Source organism: Pezoporus occidentalis, unplaced genomic scaffold, assembly GCF_034315485.1.
Source record: "Pezoporus occidentalis ecotype Australia unplaced genomic scaffold, CSIRO_AGI_Poc_V1 ctg316, whole genome shotgun sequence".
Classification (NCBI taxonomy): Eukaryota; Metazoa; Chordata; class Aves; order Psittaciformes; family Psittacidae; genus Pezoporus; species Pezoporus occidentalis.
The window spans coordinates 197,925-216,809 of NW_026915116.1; the positions used below are offsets into that span (position 1 = coordinate 197,925).

Below are 18,885 nucleotides of genomic sequence, written 5' to 3' on the forward strand. Positions count from 1 at the left end.
CCCGGTGATGTTTCGGCTGGAGGGAGGTGCTGCAGGAGGGGTGCTCGCTCTGCGCGTTTCCTCTAGTGCGACAGCTGCTTTCGTCTTTTGTTGTGTGACAGGAGAGAGCTGGTGAAGATTTAGTAATTTCCCTTTGACTCTCCTCCTTCTCTAGGCTGGCATTCAGGGAGAAAGATGCCATTGAAACCATTTACCTGTCTGTTGCCTGAAACAAGGTTTCTTCACGCAGGCAGGCGTGTGTACAAGTTTAAAATCCGGTATGGCCACTTCAGCAGGTAAGCATGGTAAAGCTGCGAAGGCAACCTGCAGTCTGATGGCAGCATGTAGCAGCGAGTTAAGATCAAACCCCAAATTCAGATCTCGGGAGCTCCTCATTTCCTGCCTGCTTTCACAGAAACTGAAAGTGGTCACTTAAAAACTGCTCCTGTACTTTCCCATGCTGGGTACTGGCCTGGGAGAGTAAATTGAGCTGTAAAAATGCTCTCATTTCACTGCCTTATGTGGAGTTTGTGCTGCAGTGGGTGAAGGGGCTGCTTTTCCTGACAGTATTTTGAATTTTCTAAGTGTTTAAGTGAGAAGCTCCCCAGCCTTTACAGTTATTCAACCCCTACATGCCACACAGTCACTCAGTCACTGCCCCACAGTGGGATGAGAGAGAGGATCCTGGAAGGTAGAAGTAAGAAAACCCGTGGGTTGAGATAATGACAATTTAATAAGTAAAGCAAAAGGCATGTGTGCAAGCAAATCAAAATGTGGCATTCATGATGATGGGCAAGTGCTTTGCAAGTGGGAAAAACCTTGACCAGCTCAAGGGGTTCTGGAGTTTTAGTTTGAGAGAGGACTCAGAATCCTGGACGTTGTGATCTATAATCGCAGAAGTTTGAGCTGCTCTGGCAGCATCATGCCAAATAGGCTGTCTCTAGATCTGAAGCTACATGAAATCTCTTGCCACACTTGTCTCCTTTTTCCTTTGTGGAAGTAGGCTGGGTCTTTGAAACGCTGTTGCATGACTTTATTTTGGGATGAAGTAGAACACCATTGTTTCTTTAGCTTTGCTTAGCATTTTTCCTGGAACAGTGTCACATACAGGAGGATTAACCTTCCTCATTCTGTTCTCTTGTTCACTTTGGAAAGGAAGATGTGTTGTCTGATGGTGTTGTGTGGTGTTCAAAAGATCCTTGAAATGTTGCTCTTGTCTGTAACTGAGCTCTTTCCCTCAGTGTAATCCCTTTGGAAGGCTCTGCTGGTAGTGTGCACATGCTTCTGAAGAGCCTGTGGGTGTTTGATGTGGTGGTCAAGAGAGCGCTGCCTTTGTCTGAGTCTCTTTACCCCTGCATGTCTCGTGTGCATTGCAATTCATTGGTAGACTTGAGGGAGCAGGGGGTGAGACTTTTGAAGTACCTTTTGTGTTTCACAGTAATTTCTGGAATTGATAGTGAGCTTGTCAAGTCTGTCTTCATGTCTTCATGTCAGCATGGTCCAGTATAGCAAAAGCAACTCCTTGTACAGCAAAACTTGTGAAACTTCCTCACTGTGTCATGGTTGTGGTGAGTGGGGGTGCTTATTCAGAGCATCTGGATTCACTCCCAGATCCTAAGAGAGAGTGAAGGAGTAAATCCTAACTGCATCCATAGCCTTATGTCCAAAGCAATGCTATCAGTCTGCCTGCAGATTTGGGAAGTGAAACTCCTTTTGCCTGCAATAAGATGGTGACTAATCTGAGGCCAGGTTTCCAAAAGAACATTGACAGAGTTGCAAGAGCTGATCACAGAGCTAATCATCTACATATGCATATTGCTAGAGCAAGGTCAACTTCACTGAAGGTCTCCTGAATTCCCAGAAAAAAAAACAGGGAACAAGGAAGGTTCTTCCCTTCTTTAAAGATGAGACTGTTTCTGCATCTCTACACTTCATCTTAAAAGACAATATTTACCCCCTCCTCCCCAGCCCCGCAACCCAAGCAATGAATGGCCTGCAGTCAGATGGCAGGCCTGGCATCCTTGTCAGGAGACCCTGGATGGATGTTCTTCCCACCCTCTTCTTATCACCATTACAACGTGCCTTCTTGAATCATAGTTTTGTTTTCCTGCTGGTCCATGAAGACTTTGTGACCACAGCATAAGTCTTGGGTGGGTGATACCTGTTCTGCTGTAGTGCGCTGCAGGAAAGGAATGTAATTCCTTTCATTAACTTATGCTGTACCAGGCAAGGAGAGAGACTTTCTGAAGAGGAAGGAGAGCTCTCATCTCTGACTTAGTTCTGGCTGGGGACCCTGAATGTGGAGGATATGAGAATGGCTGCTTACTAAGCCATGTACCAGAGAATGCTTGCATGGCATAATTGCTCGCACTCCACTTATTTGCTTATTTCCAAGTGACATTTATGTGATTTCTTTACTTTCTAATGTGTTTGGATTTTCTGTAAGACCTTCTCTCTCCTTCTGCATTTTATTGTTGGCTGACTGTCGTGGTTTAAACCCAGTAAGGTAACTCGTTCACTCACTCACCCCCTTCTTTCCCTCCCCCTACTCCCGGAGGGACAGAGAGGAGAGTCAAAAAGAATGCAACTCCCACGGGTTGAGATAAGAACAGTTTAGTAACTAAGGTATAACACAAATCACTACTGCTACCACCAATGATAATAATGATAAAGGAAATAACAAGAGAAGAGAATACATCACCTCATCACCAGCCGACCAATAACTCGCCCCCCCCAGCCCGACCAAGCTCTGACCAATACCTCCTCCAACCCTGCAGACTCCCAGCCCTTCCGGCTCACTCCCAGTTACATCCTGGGCATGACGTGCTGTGGTATGGAATACCTCTTTGGTCAGTTTGGGTCAGGTGTCCTGTCTCTGCTTCCTCCTGGCTTCCCCTCCTCCCTGGCAGAGCATGAGGCTCACAAAGTCCTTGGCCAAACCAAAACATCCTTGTTATCAGCTCTGTTCCCGAGCTGAAAGTCAAAACACTGCACTGCACCAGCTACCAAGAAGGAGAAACATGACTGCTACTGCTGAACCCAGGACACTGACACCTCACAGCAAACAACTTCTGAGAAGCTGTCCTACAAAGGATGTAGCTAATATTTGGGAACAGTTTGTTGCAGGCAGTACACAACTCCTAGCATCCAGTGCTGTGAAGGCCTGTTTCTCTGCAGGTTTGCACTATGGAGGTGATTAAGAGGCATGTCCTGCCAATTCCTTCTTGTAGTCCCTTGAGCAGAAGGACATCGTGATAGGCTGGAAGACAGAGGTGCTGGTTTGAGGGCACCTTGTCAGAAAACAACCCTAAAGGTTACTGAGAATTGATTGGAAAGATCTGGTCTCCCACAAAATACAAATGGGCACAAAATTCACAAGAAAAGTCCCTGTGGAATAATGGAGAATGAATTCATCTGCCCACTTATTATTTTCTCTGTGCAATGGGAATGATGTTTTTTTGTTGTTTAAACTTTACAACAAAGATAGCTCTGTTGCTTTTTGGTTGGGGTGGGACTAACTCTCTCTGTTTGTTTCACAGTAATCCTGATTTTGACAACACGGAAAGTGCTGTCAAGGAGTTAGAGGTAGGAGATGAAGCAGGTTCACAGAAACTGAGCTGAAAGTTCAGCTGAGCAAATCTTTTGTTATGGGACTGAGGACATTTTGTAAGATGCAGTGCTTCGAGTGAGAGTGATGGGGAACCTCTCTGGACAGTATAATGGTAAAAAAAATGGTATAAATGAAACCTGTCCTTGACAGGCAGCATTAGCATAGAAGACAATTGAAATATCTCAAAGAAGCTAGACTGTTAGCATTAGACAAATGAAAATGCCTATTTGTTGAGTGAGTTGCCCCCATCCCTCTCTGATACCTGTTCAGATTAATCCTGCAGTAGCAGTTGCCCATGGTTTTGCTCTTAGTCCCAGACCTGACCACTGCTTTTAACTTCTCAGGCTTGACTAGCTGTCAATACTCCCTGGTTTTCCAGGGGCTGTGTCAGTACTGGTGAGCTAGCTTGACAGAGACTGATGTAATGCTCAGTTGTACATGCTTTCCTCCTAGTTGTGGGGCTATTGGAATCAGTGGTGGCTCTTTTAATGGTGCCATTACTTTGTGACCAAGCTTGGTGGCAACTGTTCCTGTCATCTTCTTCCTGAGACAGAAAGAAGGCCCTGCCGTTCCTGAGGAAACGAGACAACTCTATTGCCTGCTTAAATGTGCTCCTGTTACTTCATTTAAAAAAGTCTTCAGAGTACAACAATAGCATTACAAATATTATTGAAGAAAATGTGGTGGGTTTAACTGATACAGGAAATCAATGGTTTGGTGTTGGTTTTTTTGGTTTGTTTTTTTTTTTTTCATTTTTGAAAAATACTGAAAGGTATTACCAGAAAAAGTTTCCCATTTTTGAAGCAGGGTTTTGTTGGAGCAGAATTACAGTTCCTAGTCATCAAATTGGGTCAATATCCAGAAAAAGGGGAATATATTTGTATTTTAAAACAGGTCAATACTGCATGTGTTTTCCTGGTAACAAGAGACTTCTTAAATGTAAAACTTGTTAAATTTAAAAGCACACCTCCACCCTCTGTAGTAATGGTTAATGTTAATTCAAGATTAAGACATTCACTCGCTTTGATTTCGATGAGCCTGTTAGTGCAGTTCACTTTAAGGTGATGGGTGAAGAAGGGGATGAGGAAAAGCAAAATATCTAGAACCTGCTCTTCTGTGATTTGTGCAAACTGTAATTTTAAATTTTTCCCAAGCCTCAAAACTGTACTTGATGGTGGAATTGTGGCTGTACTCTTAATATTCTTCCCTTTTTTTGGCCTCTTCAGGAAGCGATTCGAGTAATCCTTGGAAATCTCGATGATTTGCATCCATTTTCTACAGACCACTTCACTATTTTCCCATGTATCCTTTTTTTCCTACTTGTCAAAGAAATGACATGTGTCTGGGCGGCATTGATGAATTTGATGTTCATGTCCAAAAGCATGCAGGTCTTTAGCTGGAGTACAACTGCTTTGAGCTTTGCAGCATTATGTTAGCTGAAGGTCCTCCTCAGTTTTTGCCTTTACCAGAGGCACCAGAGGTTTCAGAAGGTCAGTAAAATGTAAGATGCTCCTCACAGGCTCAGTAGGAGAGAAGACTGCATTAGTTTTCTTGCAAGGTACATTGGGATTAAATGACGTCCATGAGCCTCTGAGGATCAGTTGTACCTGCAAAGCTGTCCTCAGTCTGTAAAGGAAGAAGTTAGCTTGAACCTGAGAGACTAGGATAACATTCCCATGAAGTCTTACGTTGCCTAAAGGGATGTTGAATATAAAAGTTGTTTCTTGGGTGGGAGTGAATGTGAATATATGCTTACGTACCCACACAGGTGGCTGAGAGGAGCAAAAGTCACCTCACAGAGTGAGTTGTGCTAGAAGTAGTTAAGCTGAGAGCTGGAAGACTTAAAGCAGGCTTTTGAACACACAAACCCTGCAGGATTGTCACTCAGTTATCTGGGTCACCTCTTCAATGTAGTCTTTGAAGTCTAGGTGTAAAAGTGAAACAAATGTCCTCCACCCAGTATTCACTGTGTTTTATTCTTCCCCCTTACTCTTTTAGGACCAGCCACCACTCTTTTCCATCTCCTCTAAACCTTGCGGTGGTGATAGCTGCTGTCAAAAGACAGGAGTGTAAAAGCTTTGTGCCATAGCACAGCATCAGCATGTAGAAGCTAATTTTTGAATATTCTCACATGCAGGTTTTGTTGTTACAAAGTTCATTTTGACAAGTTGTATCTGCTCCCTCATACATGTGTTCAGTATGGTCTGACTTCAGAAGCTTTACAAGAGGACATTGTCAGAACTCCTGCTCCTTTGAAATGTTAGTGCTATGTTCTGAAGTCTTATCATCATTCTCAGATTTGAGTAAATGGGAGAGAGTATCGAAGATGAGATTCAAACATGAGAATGTCCATCTTACGCCTTATCCCTACATTTGCACTATGTATCTAGAACTGAACTCATTTTGGCAAAACGTACCTTGTGGTAAGTCTGTATGGTATGTTTGCATAATTTCTGGAAGCATCTATGATCCTTGTCTTTTCCCTTTCCCTTTCCCTTCCTCTACTGTGTCTTTGAATTAGAGGGAGCAAAGCTGCGTGCAGTATGGCTGTAGTATGGATTTGAAACAGAGCAGAACAGCGTGTATTGCTTTTCTAAAACTTCCTGAATCTCTTTGCCTTTTCTGTCACTGCTCACTCTTCAGCTAGTATTTTTATGAAGCAGTACCCAGTGGTTCCCAACCTTCATTCTTTAATGTCAGTGGCTGGGCTGGGGCCAGCACATGTCTATGGAACACATTTTTCTTCCTTGGGGTTGATTACGTCTGTTGACATTGAACTTCACACTCTTTGTTTCTGTTTTCCCAATGAAAGAATGTGTTTTTCTAAGTAATGATAGTAATAATGGGAATAATGTTTTCTGTAAAATTAGCAAATGCTGTCCCCTCCCTAGTGTCTTGTTTTCCAGTTTTCTATGAATTCCCTGAACAGCTTCAGGCCCCAGCTGACGCCTCTGTGGGACTCTACATTTAACCTCCTCTGTTGTGAAAACTGAGTGTTTATTCTTACTATTTTCTGTTCTGGTTTTTGGTCCCTGGATAAAGCTGCTGTTTTTTTCTTACAACTGCTTAGTAGATATTCTTGTCCCCTTTATAAAATGGACAAGTCATTTCTTAGTCTCACCCATTTGCTTGTGTGTAGCATCCTCTACCAAAAAGATCGTGTTTGGATTTAAAAGCTTCTAAACATGGAGAATTCACTCCCTTCCCTGTACACCTTGCCCTGGTATTTTAACTGCCCTCTCCACATAGCTATGCAATGCTTCTATTCTACAGTTATGCACAGCATAATGTGCTGTTACTTTCGGGCACTGAAACATGTATGGATCCCATGCATCAAAGTGTAGTGGCCAATATTCTGTGGAGTCTATGCTTCAGCTGTCCTTGCATCTTCCACCTGGTGCACAGAACATAGGTGCTAACAATTTTTCAGTACCTTCTGCTCTTCTGAAGACTCCTTGGATTTCTTCAAGAAAAGCAGCTTTCCCCATCCCATCAACATGTGGTATTCATAGCCAGGAATTCTAGTTCTGAAAGAGCTGTATTTGCAGTTCTTCAATATCAGCATCTTGTATGCAAAGTACAGTATAATTTCTAAGTAGTTTGTCTTGTTCTCAGAAAGTGAGGTGCAATGCAAAAATGTCCTTTTAAGATGGTTAAAGAATGTCCAGCCTAAATATTCACCAATTTTGTAATAATTCTGTTACAGGTAAAGAAGTAAACAAGGGCAGTGATGAGCTTGTAAGTTGTGTGTGTGGTTTTGTCCTGTGGTTTGTTTGTCTTTTAAGTTATATTCTGAATAGCTTGGAGGAGCAGGATATATAATATATAGGCAATGCTGAAATCTCCTGTTTCTAGGTGTCAGGCAGGCAATGTTATGTGGCACTGAATTCTCACCTAGAACCATCCAAGTTGAGAGCAATCTTCCTGTCAATTCCATCAGAGTCTGAATGAATGACCTGAGAGTCCTGCTGGCTGCAGCTAAATGTGTTTTCTGCAAGTCTGAGCTGAGCTGTCAAATGGTTTCTTCATAGTGAGAGTCTGTGAGAGTCTATAGAAGAATAGTTTTCTGGGTGCTGCATATGTCAGAAGCAACAATGTTAAGCTTATTGGGAAATTTTTTGTTTAGTGAGGGCTCAGAGTAGGCTTGTTTTCAATATGGGAAGTGTCTGGAGATGGAGTGAATTAGTGAAGACGTTCTGTCCAAAATGCCCAAACAAAAATCCCCCTAACCCTCCTGGCACTGCATTCCTGCTAATTATATCCTAGGCCCTCTTCTGAAGATGGAGCAAAAGGGATGTCCTGGGGAGCAGTATTTCCTGTTTAACACCATTGAACATAATTCTGTGGATGGCCTCTCAGTGCTTATCTTCTGTTTGAATAAGGTTGCTCTGGACTCATTTTTTGGTTTTCATTGTATGAACATGAACAATTTTGAAAAACATGAACGTGTATTAACTCTGAATTCTGTTCTAAAATAGAGAAGTCAACATCAAATTTTATCCATGCCAATTTTGCAATGTTTTGAAGGTGAAGAGAAGAAATGAAGTGTCAGAAAGTACTGCAGGGCAAGCATCAGTGAAGGGGAGAAGAGTGGAAGTCCAGGCAGAGACCTCATGCCCACAGCTGGGTATCGACAGGTCAGTTAACTACAAAATAGTCTTCCAGGGCACATATCAGTATTTTTAATGTCTCATGTACCTTTCTCATATTTCACTCCTGTGTAATCCTTTGCTCCGTTTTTCTTCTTCCTTCTCTTTCATAGGTGACAGGCTCTAAGCAGCATTGCCCATACTTGCAGAAAAGTTGTCCTATGTTTTCAGGCTCCCATGCCATTAACTAGAGGTCTCCCTGTTTATCTCCTTTGTATTAACATTATCTATAGAATCACAGTGGGATGAGAACTTGGCAGCTGGCTTGCAAACCTAAGCCAGGGATGACAAGGAAAGAACTGCCAACAGTTTTCTACCTGCACCCCAGCCTGTTCCTCTGAGTGGGCTGATGGATGCTGCCTCTCAGCTTGAGGCTGAGATCTCTATCTGTTGATTTCACAGATTCATTGAGGTTGGATGGGACCTTTGATATCATCAAGTCCAAGCCCTCCTGCTCAAGCAGGGTCATCCAGAGCAGATTGCCCAGGACATGTCCCTTTGGGTTTTGTGTGGACTTCAAGGGTGGAGACACCACAACTTCTGTGGGCACCTGGCTGCAGTGCTTGACCACAGCTGCAGTCACAAAGGGAGCCCAGTCTGGGCAGAGCACACAGACTGGCCTCAGCAGCCCTGAGCAGAGGGGAAGGGTCACCTCCCTTGAGCTGTTGGCAAAACTCTTCCTAGTGCAACTCTGGATGCTGTTAGCCTCCTTCAGTATGAGGGTGCAATGTTGGCTTATGGTGGATAACTTCAAGCTTAGTCCTTGATTACCTCTCCGAGGCAGGCCCATTATTAATTATAGTCTAGCAGGCTTCTTTCTTTCATAGAGTGTAGCTTTTAAAAACAGGAAATTCCTCTCTGTTCGCAAGTGTGTGGCAGAGAGTCCCAGATCCAACACTGTGATCAGAAGTGTTTGTTCTCACCTTTCCCCTTCCACAGCCATAAACAGACCAAGTCAAATCATCTCCCTTGTTGCCTTGGATTTTCTGAGAGTGCTGAGTTCTGAGAATCTCCCCAGTGATACTGATCAGCTCAAAGAGCACTATTGGTGTGTGAAGCCAGGATTTGTTTTCCCCATGTGCATCACTTTGTACCTCTCTGCACAGTTTCCTCTGCCATTTTATTGCTCTGTGACTGCAATAGGGTCTTTCTGTGATTCTTTGCTACCTGCCCTTCTCTTTGTGAGGATTTGCAAGCTTTCTCAACTCACTGCTCATCCCCTTTTCTATGTCATATAACAGTTCTCTTCAAGTGTTTGTTGGTTTTACTGGAAAAGCAGAAAGCCTAATACAAGAACAAGTGCATGTTTTCATTTTTTAAGTGAGACTTTGAAACATGAGCACAAGTATAGATTAAGGGTACCTTGTTGGCTAGAGGTACTAAAATCCTGATTCCTAATAAAATACTTGGAGTAGTCATTTACAGGTTTGCTTCCTTTTTGTGACTTTTTGTAAACTCGGTTCTTATCTGACTTTTTTTAGGACTGGAGCTGAATATGTTCACCATATGAGTAAAGCAAAGCATGGGTTTGAAAAGGTACGCTACAGAGTATTCAGGAAGAGCTAGCGGCTTCTGTTTAGTCCTAGGTTCTTAAAGGGGTAAGCATAAAGATGCCTTCAGGTAATTCTTCTTGCCTTTTCATGTATGTCAAGACATTTGAGATTCCTGCTCAACAGACTTAGCCATGAGTTTTACAGGGAGATGGAACAAGCTTTTCTGACTGTCCAGCTACAAACTTTAGGGGTGAGCTTAGCTTCTCAGCTTCTCAGAGGTGGACCTGAAGATGCCCTGCCTTGTCTGCATGACTCCGGTCCTCTTTTACCTCAGATGCCCCTTTGTGCAGAACTCCATGAAGGGCTAGCAGTGGGTGCTAACACCTTCACACTGCTTCAGTGTGAGTACTTGTTACTACCGACCAGTGTCCTTTCTCTAGGCTAGGTGGCCTTGCAGGCATCTCCCTCTTCTGGAAACAGTGTCATGACTTTTCTCACCATGTCGTCAGAAGGCAGATTTACAATGGGATTGTTCCAGAGGGATTAACAATTGCTTTCTAAACCCACTGTTCTCCCAAGGCTTTGTTAGGAGGGAAGAGTCTATTTTAGCCCTCAGGCTGGAAGCCTACTCTGACCAAGCTGCTGTTAGGCAAACCTGTTAGGTAACAGGGTTTTCCTTAACACCCCTGTTTGCCTCCTCCTGGCTGTTGCCCATTCTCCCAAATGTCCCAGTGCATTTTATCCATTTTCTGGATAGTGATAGTCATTCTAAATTTAGTTCAAATCCCTGCCACACTATCGCCTTCCTGGCCTTTTCTCCTCTCCAGCTCTTAGGAGAGAGTCTTTTCCCAGAAGACAAACTCATTTCTCTTGGAATTGTCCACAAAGGAAGCTGGTTTAGGGTTTAAGCCCAGCCGGTAACTCAGAACCACTTAGCCACTCGTTCACTCCCCTCCCCCCCTTCCGCCCCCTGCTCCCGGAGGGATGGTGGGGGGAGAATCAAAAGGATGTAACTCCCATGGGTTGAGATAAGAACAGTCCAGTAACTAAGGTATAACACAAACCCACTGCTGCTACCATCAATAATAACAATGATAAGGGAAATAACCAGAGAAGAGAATAAAACCGTTCACCACCCACCAACCGATACTCAGCCCGACCAAGCAGTGATCTGGGTAACTGCCCCCAGCTTATATAGTGGGCATGACATGCTGTGGTACGGAATACCTCTGTGGATAGTGTCCTCAGGTGTCCTGTCTCTGCTTCCTCCTGGCTTCCCCTCCTCCCTGGCAGAGCATGACGCTCAGAAAGTCCTTGGTCAGAGTAAACATTACTTAGCAACAACTAAAACCATCAGTGTTATCAGCGTTGTTTCCATGCTGAATGTCAAAAACACGGCACTGCATCAGCTACTAAGAAGGAGAAAAATGACTGCTACTGCTGAACCCAGAACAGAAACCCAAAGTATTTTTTCAGAAGAGGGTTTTTTTATGGCTTTCTTACATTTTCAAGACAGGAAGGAGACTGCTTGGTACCCTCTCAGGAGCATTCAGTAGAGAAGAATTTCTCTAAAATGAGCAGGCTCATTTATCTCTAAAACCTCTATCACTCCCCCCCCCCCCCAACTCCTTCCCACCCCTCCGCTTATCTTTGCAGGATTAGTGACAAGTCTCTACACAATGCCCTTCCTGTCTTTCCTCAGGTGCTCCATACACCCTCTTGGTGGGGTAATAAGGGTCATCCTCTGAAATGCTTTTTTATTCCTTGCTTTATGCTAACCACTGTCCTCAGAATGCTCCTTTTATAGTGATTGGACTTCACAAACTAATATTATAGCCCTTAAAAGCTAGAGCTCCAGGTTAGCATGTTGGATCCTGAGGAATAATGTGGTAGGTGGCAGACATCGCTGTGACCTTATATTGTGTGAGCTAATATGAAAGGACATGTCCTGAGCTCTTTCCAGGTAAACTGGAACTGTGATGAATGAATCACCAGTTCAGGTGAGAGAAACCTTGTTCAGAACACATGCTTGTCCCTGAAATTTGCACTGGTTAGGGCAGTGAGAGGGATGGATGTCCAGATGTCAAAACTTGTGTTTATGAATAGCAGACCAGATTTCATGAGCAATGCATGAAATCATGGGCAGAGGACTTCTCCTTCACATGCTTTTTTTTTTTTTTTTTTTTTAGGCGATCAGACAGGTACTCCTGTGATGTGTTTCCCAGTTGGTTGCTTTCCATTTGGTTTCTTCTGGTTTTCAGAACAAGAAAGAAGATTAGGTTTAGGAAAAACTACATCAGTCTTTCCTGTAGTTTATCAGGATTCTTCTGATCATTCCTCCAGGCTCTTGTTCAGATCAAAATCCACCTGATGTTTTAGAGTGCAACTTTGAGAAGGGTCTTATAAAACAAGAAGGAAATCTGTCCACTCAGTACATGTAGGATTGACTTTACAGCACTGGTTCAGGAAATAGAAGTGCTGTAGCCACATGGGTGTTCAACAGATTGCATTTTCAGCTCTCATCCATCTTCTCAGCCTTCTAGGGCTATGATTTTGACAGTAGGCTGTCTGGTTGGGATGGCTGGAGTTGAGCCTGCATGTCTTTCCACTTACCAAGTGCCCAGTGGAAGCCAAAGAAAGAATGAAAGAGAGAGCCAAGAGATGCGCAGCCTGTCACTGCAGATAATTTTCCTAACTTAGTTAATGCTCTGAGACTTAACTGAAAAGATCTCAGTAGTGCAAGAGAAACACCATTGAGGAGGGGATCTATTCTGTTATCTTCTCTCTATGACAGAGTTATTTCTCCGTGTCTTAAAGAAGCTTCCATGCTGGTGGTGTTGTTTGTGGTCCTTCGTATTGCTGATAGCTTTCCTAATGAGTATTCCTGGCTCACCTCTTGCTTCTGGCATTTCACTTTTGTCCCTTCCCTGTTTGTTTCCTATGACTGTGTGTTAGTAGGGCTAATGTCTGGGAGCCTGTATTGTCTAGTGGCTGTTACTTCCCACAGCACCTCTGTTCATGTGTTTTCAGATCTTTGTCTATGCCATAGCTGCTGTTACCCTTTCCTGGCTGCTGTACTGAAGTCTACTCAATGAATTACAGCTTATGCTAGACCTGTGAATGTCCTGAGGAGGGTAGAAATGTATTAGTGAAGAAAGTCCTCATAGTAGCAGGAAAAAGTATAATGAAACAAGAGTATAGACCTTGCCATTTAGTTCTTAAAGCAAGAAACAAATAAAAATCTCCTGTACAATGACATTTTACACTGTGTAACAGTTCCTGGGTTCCTTCCTTTCAGAATTCCTCAAGAGAAAATGAGCATGAGTTTAGTCCAGCATCTCTTACCATGGACTACAGCCAAGTGAATTTCTGTAAGTAAGGAATTCCCAGATTGTTTCATTCACATATTGGTCATATCAAATCAAAAGCTGCAAGGATTACATCATTACTATTTTTCCTTTAAGAATTGTGTTTGGTGTTTTCCAGCAGGTGAGAGTGAGAATTAGAATGACCATAAAGCTGTAGGTCACCCATGATTTTGACTGAGGCTGTCTTCCCCCATCATGAATTCCCACCCGTACAGCTGGGGTGCACAGCTTTCAGAGCTGGGCTGTGAAATGGGAGTTCATCTCCAAGTCAGCCTGTATTGGGATTGCTTTGAAACCTGCCAGGCATTAGGTTGGTCAGTCTGGAGACACCTTTCAGCCTCAGCATCTGCTGTTGGGTGTGCAGGGAGTGTGCAGGGAGTGAGCTTGTGGTTTTGTTCTTGCTGCTGTTTCTTACAGGGGGACCTGTTGTGCCTAACCCTGAGCAAAGAAGAGCAACCGGTCACGCTGAGGGTGCAGGGCAGCTACTGCAGCAAATGGACCGCATGGTAAACAAAGGAGACACAGAGTTGGAAGGAAGAGGTCTCTCAGGGTTCTGGAGAAGGTACTAATACTGTAGCTATGACCAGATGCAGGCCGACTGTGTTCGAGACTGTGTCAGAGACTGTGCCTGACCCTGGCAGTTCAGATGATTCTGCCTTATCTTGAAGAATGGATCCCTCTTCCCTGTGGTTATACCAAAGTCTCCCAAGGCAAAGGAACGTGCAGGGGTGTCCTTTTGTCTTGTGGTAAGGTGCAACATCCCCAGTAAATATTCCTCTTCTGAGCTTTTGGGGGACTTTTTTGACCTTTCTGACTCTTCTGAGACTTTGGGGAAAAAGAAAACCCTCACATGAGTATTACTGACCACAGCCACAGCCCCCATACAATGTGGCTTTTATCAGATGAGGAGTGCCATCTCCAGCCCCATTTCTAAAGGACTTAAACACTCCCTCTTCTAACAGGGCCTTCCCAGGGTGGACCTTCAGCCCCGTTAAGGTTAAGTACAACCTTTATTTGGCCAGTTAGCAACTGTGGCTTATGTAACTTTGACTCCCAAAGACACCATTTTAAACTAAAATTAAAGTAACTGAAGATTGCTCTAAAGCTGTTGAAGTTGTATCCCCCAAGAGTGCTCTGTTCACTGCACAGCACAAGTTGAACAGTGGCAGGAACTGTTTATCTGGGAGTTGAATTAGTTGTGGGAGAAATGAAAACTCTTGTGAATTGAAATGTGTGCCATTAACTGCTGAGACTCCACTGTTACGGCACAAGTTAGTTTTTATGCTTCCTCTATTCTTTCAATTTTCCTCTGTATTATTTTGTGCTAGGGTTGTGTCTTTCGTGTGGACGTTGTTATACTTAAAATATTTACTCTTAATGTGTTCTCCTTGTTGTTTCCCCAGCATACTCTTGACACCACTACAGCATCTTTTTGGTGGAAAGAACTGACCTGGAAGCCCTAAGTTGTGGAAAAGTAAACTTGCAGGGTGACTGTTGGGTGGGATTGTTTCCTGTGTTGTTCAGCTTTTCACATTACTTGTCTCAGCTTTGAAATGCTTTAAATGAAGTTCTACCTTTTTTAATTTTCAAATTAACATACTGGAGATGTTGGGTTAAAGTGTCTTTTTTCTTCACAACCTTGAGTGTCTTGGGAAAAGAGCAACATGCTTTAAGATTCTGATCCTTGAGTGTCATAAATTGGGAATTTTGCAATTAAAAATTCTGTGAGATTCTAATAAAAATCAACTAGCATCACCCTGGGACTGTGTGGTAATCAATCTCACGCAGGCAGAAAATGTCCTTTTCCTCCCAGAAGAAGCAGAGGTTTCTGGTATCAAATGGACTCTTGTACTATGCTTCACACCATTAAAAAAATGAAAATTGGTGAAAATATTTTGGATTATGTTCTTACCACCACACTACAAGTTGTGTAATTATTTACGCCTTCAATAAGTAGTGAGGTGAGGCTGGGAGTTGAGATTTCAATTGGGATGCTCAGGCAGCTTTTTGCCATCACACCAGTGCATTTACGACAAACATCACTCTTCAGCCATCTCCTGAGCTAAGGCACCATAATCATGTTACTTGCACTGTGCTGGGCTCACACCTAACACCAAGTAGTTGTTACTTTGCCAGTACTCTATGTGGTACCTGACAACACCCTCAGAAGGAGCATGTCCAGGCAGACAGACTTTCTCCTTGCAGGAGAAGGCAAGGCACTGCACAGTATAGGTGCTCTCAGCTTGCTCTTGCCAGTAAGAGGACTGGGAGAACTCCAGCCGGGAGCAGGCATCTCTTGCCCCAGGCAGAGGCTGACCACAAGTGACCTGTTCAGATGCAGGACGGTGCAGTGGGTCTGCCTGAGAGGATGGTTAAACCTCTTCTGCACATGAACCTGAGGAGGGAACTGTGATAAGGGATGGAAAGCCCTAAAAATGCAAACAGAAATGCCTGAGAAAAATGGAGAATAAGAAATACATTGTTCAGGGGAGAGGAGAAAAATGAAGGAATTCCCTTTGCTTCCATGTTTCCCTTCTCAGCAGCAGTGTCAGGGTGTCTGTGGGCTGCCTACCTACACAGCTCTGTGGCTCCCCCTCAGCTTCACTCGCAGCTCTTCTCCCCAGAGCCTTCGCCAGTGCAGAGCTGCTCCAGCCCCTGAAGCATCTCAGTGACCCTTCTGTGGGCTCACTCCAACAGGCCCACATCCTTCTTACGCTGGGAACCCCCAAAGCTAAACACAGTACCACTGGAGCAGAGGGGGAGAATTGCCTCCTTCAAGCTGCTGCTCACACCTCTTTTGCTGCAGCCCAGCATAGGGTTGGCTTTGTGGGCTGCATGTGTACACTGCCGGGTCATGGTAAGCCTCTGCACCCCCAGCAGCCCGAGTCCCTCTCAGCCCGCCCTCAGCACAGCCCGGTTTCAAGCAGCACGGCTGCAGCTCGCACAGCAGCCGCCGCCTGCCACGTAACCCCCACCTAAAGAGGGCCGTTGCCAGGGCAACGAAGAGAAACAAGCCCTCCCCTCCCCTCCCCTCCCCTCGCCACCCAGGGAGCTGGCAGCGCGGCGTTGTCAGGGCAGCGGCGGGAGCTTTAAAGGCGCCCTAACGGAACGGTTGGTCCGGGGCCGAGGGCAGCGGCTCGGGGGCGGCCGGGCCCGGCGCACGGAACAGCGGCAGCCCCGGCCGGCCAGCAGCGGCCTGCGAGAGCTGGTTACCAGAGCGCGGCGGGGCAGCCGTGCGGAAGCGCTCTGCAGGCGGGCTCGGTCAGTGGCCATCATGGCATCCACCCGGCATCCAGAGATCCGTGTCCTCCGTACCTGCCAGAACGGCTGCCTCTCCGCCCGAGGCTGGGTGCACTCCAGCACAGAGGAAGTCTGACAGAGCTGAGCCAGGGGCTCCAGAGGTAACAAGACCCAACAGGGAAAAACAGTGACATCGTCCAAGAGTTCGGGTTGGAAGTGATATCCAAAGCTCATCCAGTCCAACCCCAGCAATGAGCAGGACATCTTCACCTGGAGCAGGTTCCCAGAGCCCCTGTCCAGCCTGGCCTGGAATGTCGCCAGGGATGGTGCATCCACCCGCTCTCTGGGCAGCCTGTGCCAGTGCCTCACCACCCTCAGGGTAAAACATTTCTTGAGTCTAAACTAGATCCTTTAGTTCAAACCATCACCCCTTGTCCTGTCACAACACACCTGCTAAAAAGTTTTTCCCCATTTTTCTTACAGGCCCCCTTAAAGTATTGAAAGACCACACTAAGGCCTCCCTGGAGCCTTCTCCAGGCTGAACAGCCCCAACTCAGCCTTTCCTCACAGCACAGGTACCCCATCCTTTCTGTGTTCCTCTTCTTGACCTGCACCAACAGGTTCCTGTTGTCTTGTGCTGGGGACTCCAGAGCTGGACATAGCACTCGTGGTAGGGTTCCACCAGAGCAGAGGGGCAGAATCATCTCCCTCCACCTGCTGACCATGCTGCTTTTGATAACTGAGGGGATTGAAGGTGTGTTGCTCAAAGAAAGTGACATGGCTGATGGCACAGCTGAGGTACCTCTACATCCACGCACACAGCACGGGCAACACCAGGAGGAGCTGGAAGCCAACTCTGCATGTTGCTAGAAAGCTGTGATGTTGTTGCCATTACTTAAACTTGGTGGGATGAACCCCATGAGTGGAATGCAGCTATCAGTGGCTGCGGGCTGTTCAGAAGGGACAGGGAGGAAAGAGGGGGGAGGGGTTGCCCTATACGTCAAAGAATGTGTAGGTTGTGAAAAGCTGTCTCTTCAGAGTCGCCATGAGCAGGTTGAAAGCTTATGGGTGAGAACTACAGACTGAAGCAACAAAGGGAACCTTGTGGTTGGTGTTTACTACAGGCCACTGGATCAAGGGAAGCCTGTTGATGAAGCCTTCTTACTCCATTTACAGGAAGCACTCACAGCCTCTCATCCTGCTGGGAATCATCTTGACAGCCCTCTTGCCGGCTGGTGGGAAAGTAGCACGGTGAGCTGTAGGCAATCCAGGGGACTCCTGCAAAGCTCTGAGAACTTCTTAAACCAGGTAATAGCCCTACCCGAGGGGATGCATTACTAGACCTGAAGGTCACAAACACCATCAGTGACGTCACAACTGGAGAGCCTGGGCTGCAGTGATCATGCGCTGGTGGAGTTCACAGTCCTGAGGGATATGGGTCAGGCAAAGAGGAGAGTAGATGCCTCATTTTAGGAAAGGAAACTTGCCTCTGTGCAAGGAGTTAGTCAACAGGACCCCCTGGAAAACTGCCCTCAGGGGCAAGGGAACAGGGTAGAGCTGGCAGAGTTTTACAGATGCTTTCCACAGCACAAGAGCTCTTGATCCCCAGGTGTAAGAAATCAGGAAACGAAGGCATGAGACCAGCAGGGATGCATCAAGAAGGGCTTCTACAGGTACGTCAGTCAGAACAGGAAGGTCAAAGAAAGTGTAACCCCCCCCAGAGAACACAACTGGCAAATGAGTAACAATGGGTGAGAAGGCTGAGGTACTCAACAGCTTTTTTGTCTTTGTCTTCACTGACTTCTCTTCCTATGGTGTGAGAGTATAGAGATTGGACAGAAAACACTGCCCGTTGTGTTCCAGCCAGTCCTCAGAGCTCAGAGGGGCTGCAGGCACCTGGGATTCAATTCTGATTATCACCAACTGAACATGATCCATCCAGTCGAGTTCAATCAGAACTGTTACAATTAGGGATTCACAAATAGTGAGGTTTACTGAAGCACAGAAATACAGATTTGGAATTGCCATTGGTAAGCTCACTTCCTGCACTAGCACTAAAACCCAATGATTAATGCAGCTCATATGGAGGAAAAAAAAAAAAAAAGCAATTGCTAATTCATTCAGTTTAGGTCCACCCAAGTATTATCCAGCAGAGTTGGAGATGCGAATCTTGCCAAAGAGGTGTCCCTGCTTTGTAGAGGAGAGAGGAGCAAGGCCATCTGCAGGTGGGGTTGTATTCTCATCCTCTGCCATGGAGGAGCTGGAATGCCAAATTTATACTTTTGAGAGAAGTGGAGGTGAGACTAGTCAAGTTACCTGTTGCTGATGTCATGGATGGGAGGAGCAACCACTTTCTCACTTTGGTGTATTTATTTTATGTAAATGAGGGATGAGGGCTACCTTCAGTCAGGCTGCTCAAGGGCTGTGGGTATTACAAGGGTGGAACAGAGCTCTGAAACATCACTCTCTCTTCCACTCTACTGAGGCAGCATTAAGGGCATCAGGATTAAGGCCATAAACCCCAACCGCAGCCCATCACCCCTATC

At 45.3% G+C, this 18,885-nt stretch overlaps 1 protein-coding gene and 1 long non-coding RNA gene across 2 annotated transcripts; both read left to right on the plus strand.

Moving 5' to 3' along the window:
* Positions 1–14,854, plus strand: MAJIN (membrane anchored junction protein). Its single transcript, XM_062628414.1, has 10 exons — positions 1–275; positions 3,519–3,564; positions 4,816–4,891; positions 5,887–6,012; positions 7,296–7,327; positions 8,117–8,226; positions 9,720–9,774; positions 13,030–13,102; positions 13,517–13,661; positions 14,503–14,854. Exons 1-10 carry the CDS (start codon positions 175–177, stop codon positions 14,546–14,548), a joined length of 810 nt encoding a protein of 269 aa, XP_062484398.1. The 5' UTR covers positions 1–174; the 3' UTR covers positions 14,549–14,854.
* Positions 14,855–16,398: 1,544 nt separating this feature from the next.
* LOC134168588 (uncharacterized) lies at positions 16,399–17,578 on the plus strand. The gene is made up of 3 exons (XR_009966596.1): positions 16,399–16,718; positions 16,823–16,914; positions 17,464–17,578. It is a non-coding gene; the product is annotated as an uncharacterized LOC134168588 (long non-coding RNA).
* The last annotated feature ends 1,307 nt before the right edge of the window (positions 17,579–18,885 follow it).

Excerpts from the sequence above, each read along its gene's own strand:
- MAJIN (XM_062628414.1), top strand. The coding sequence starts at position 175 with ATGCCATTGAAACCATTTACCTGTCTGTTGCCTGAAACAAGGTTTCTT. Across the intron at positions 9,775-13,029 it reads CAAAGCATGGGTTTGAAAAG|AATTCCTCAAGAGAAAATGA; the intron begins GTACGCTACAGA and ends CCTTCCTTTCAG. Across the intron at positions 13,662-14,502 it reads CTCTCAGGGTTCTGGAGAAG|CATACTCTTGACACCACTAC; the intron begins GTACTAATACTG and ends TTGTTTCCCCAG.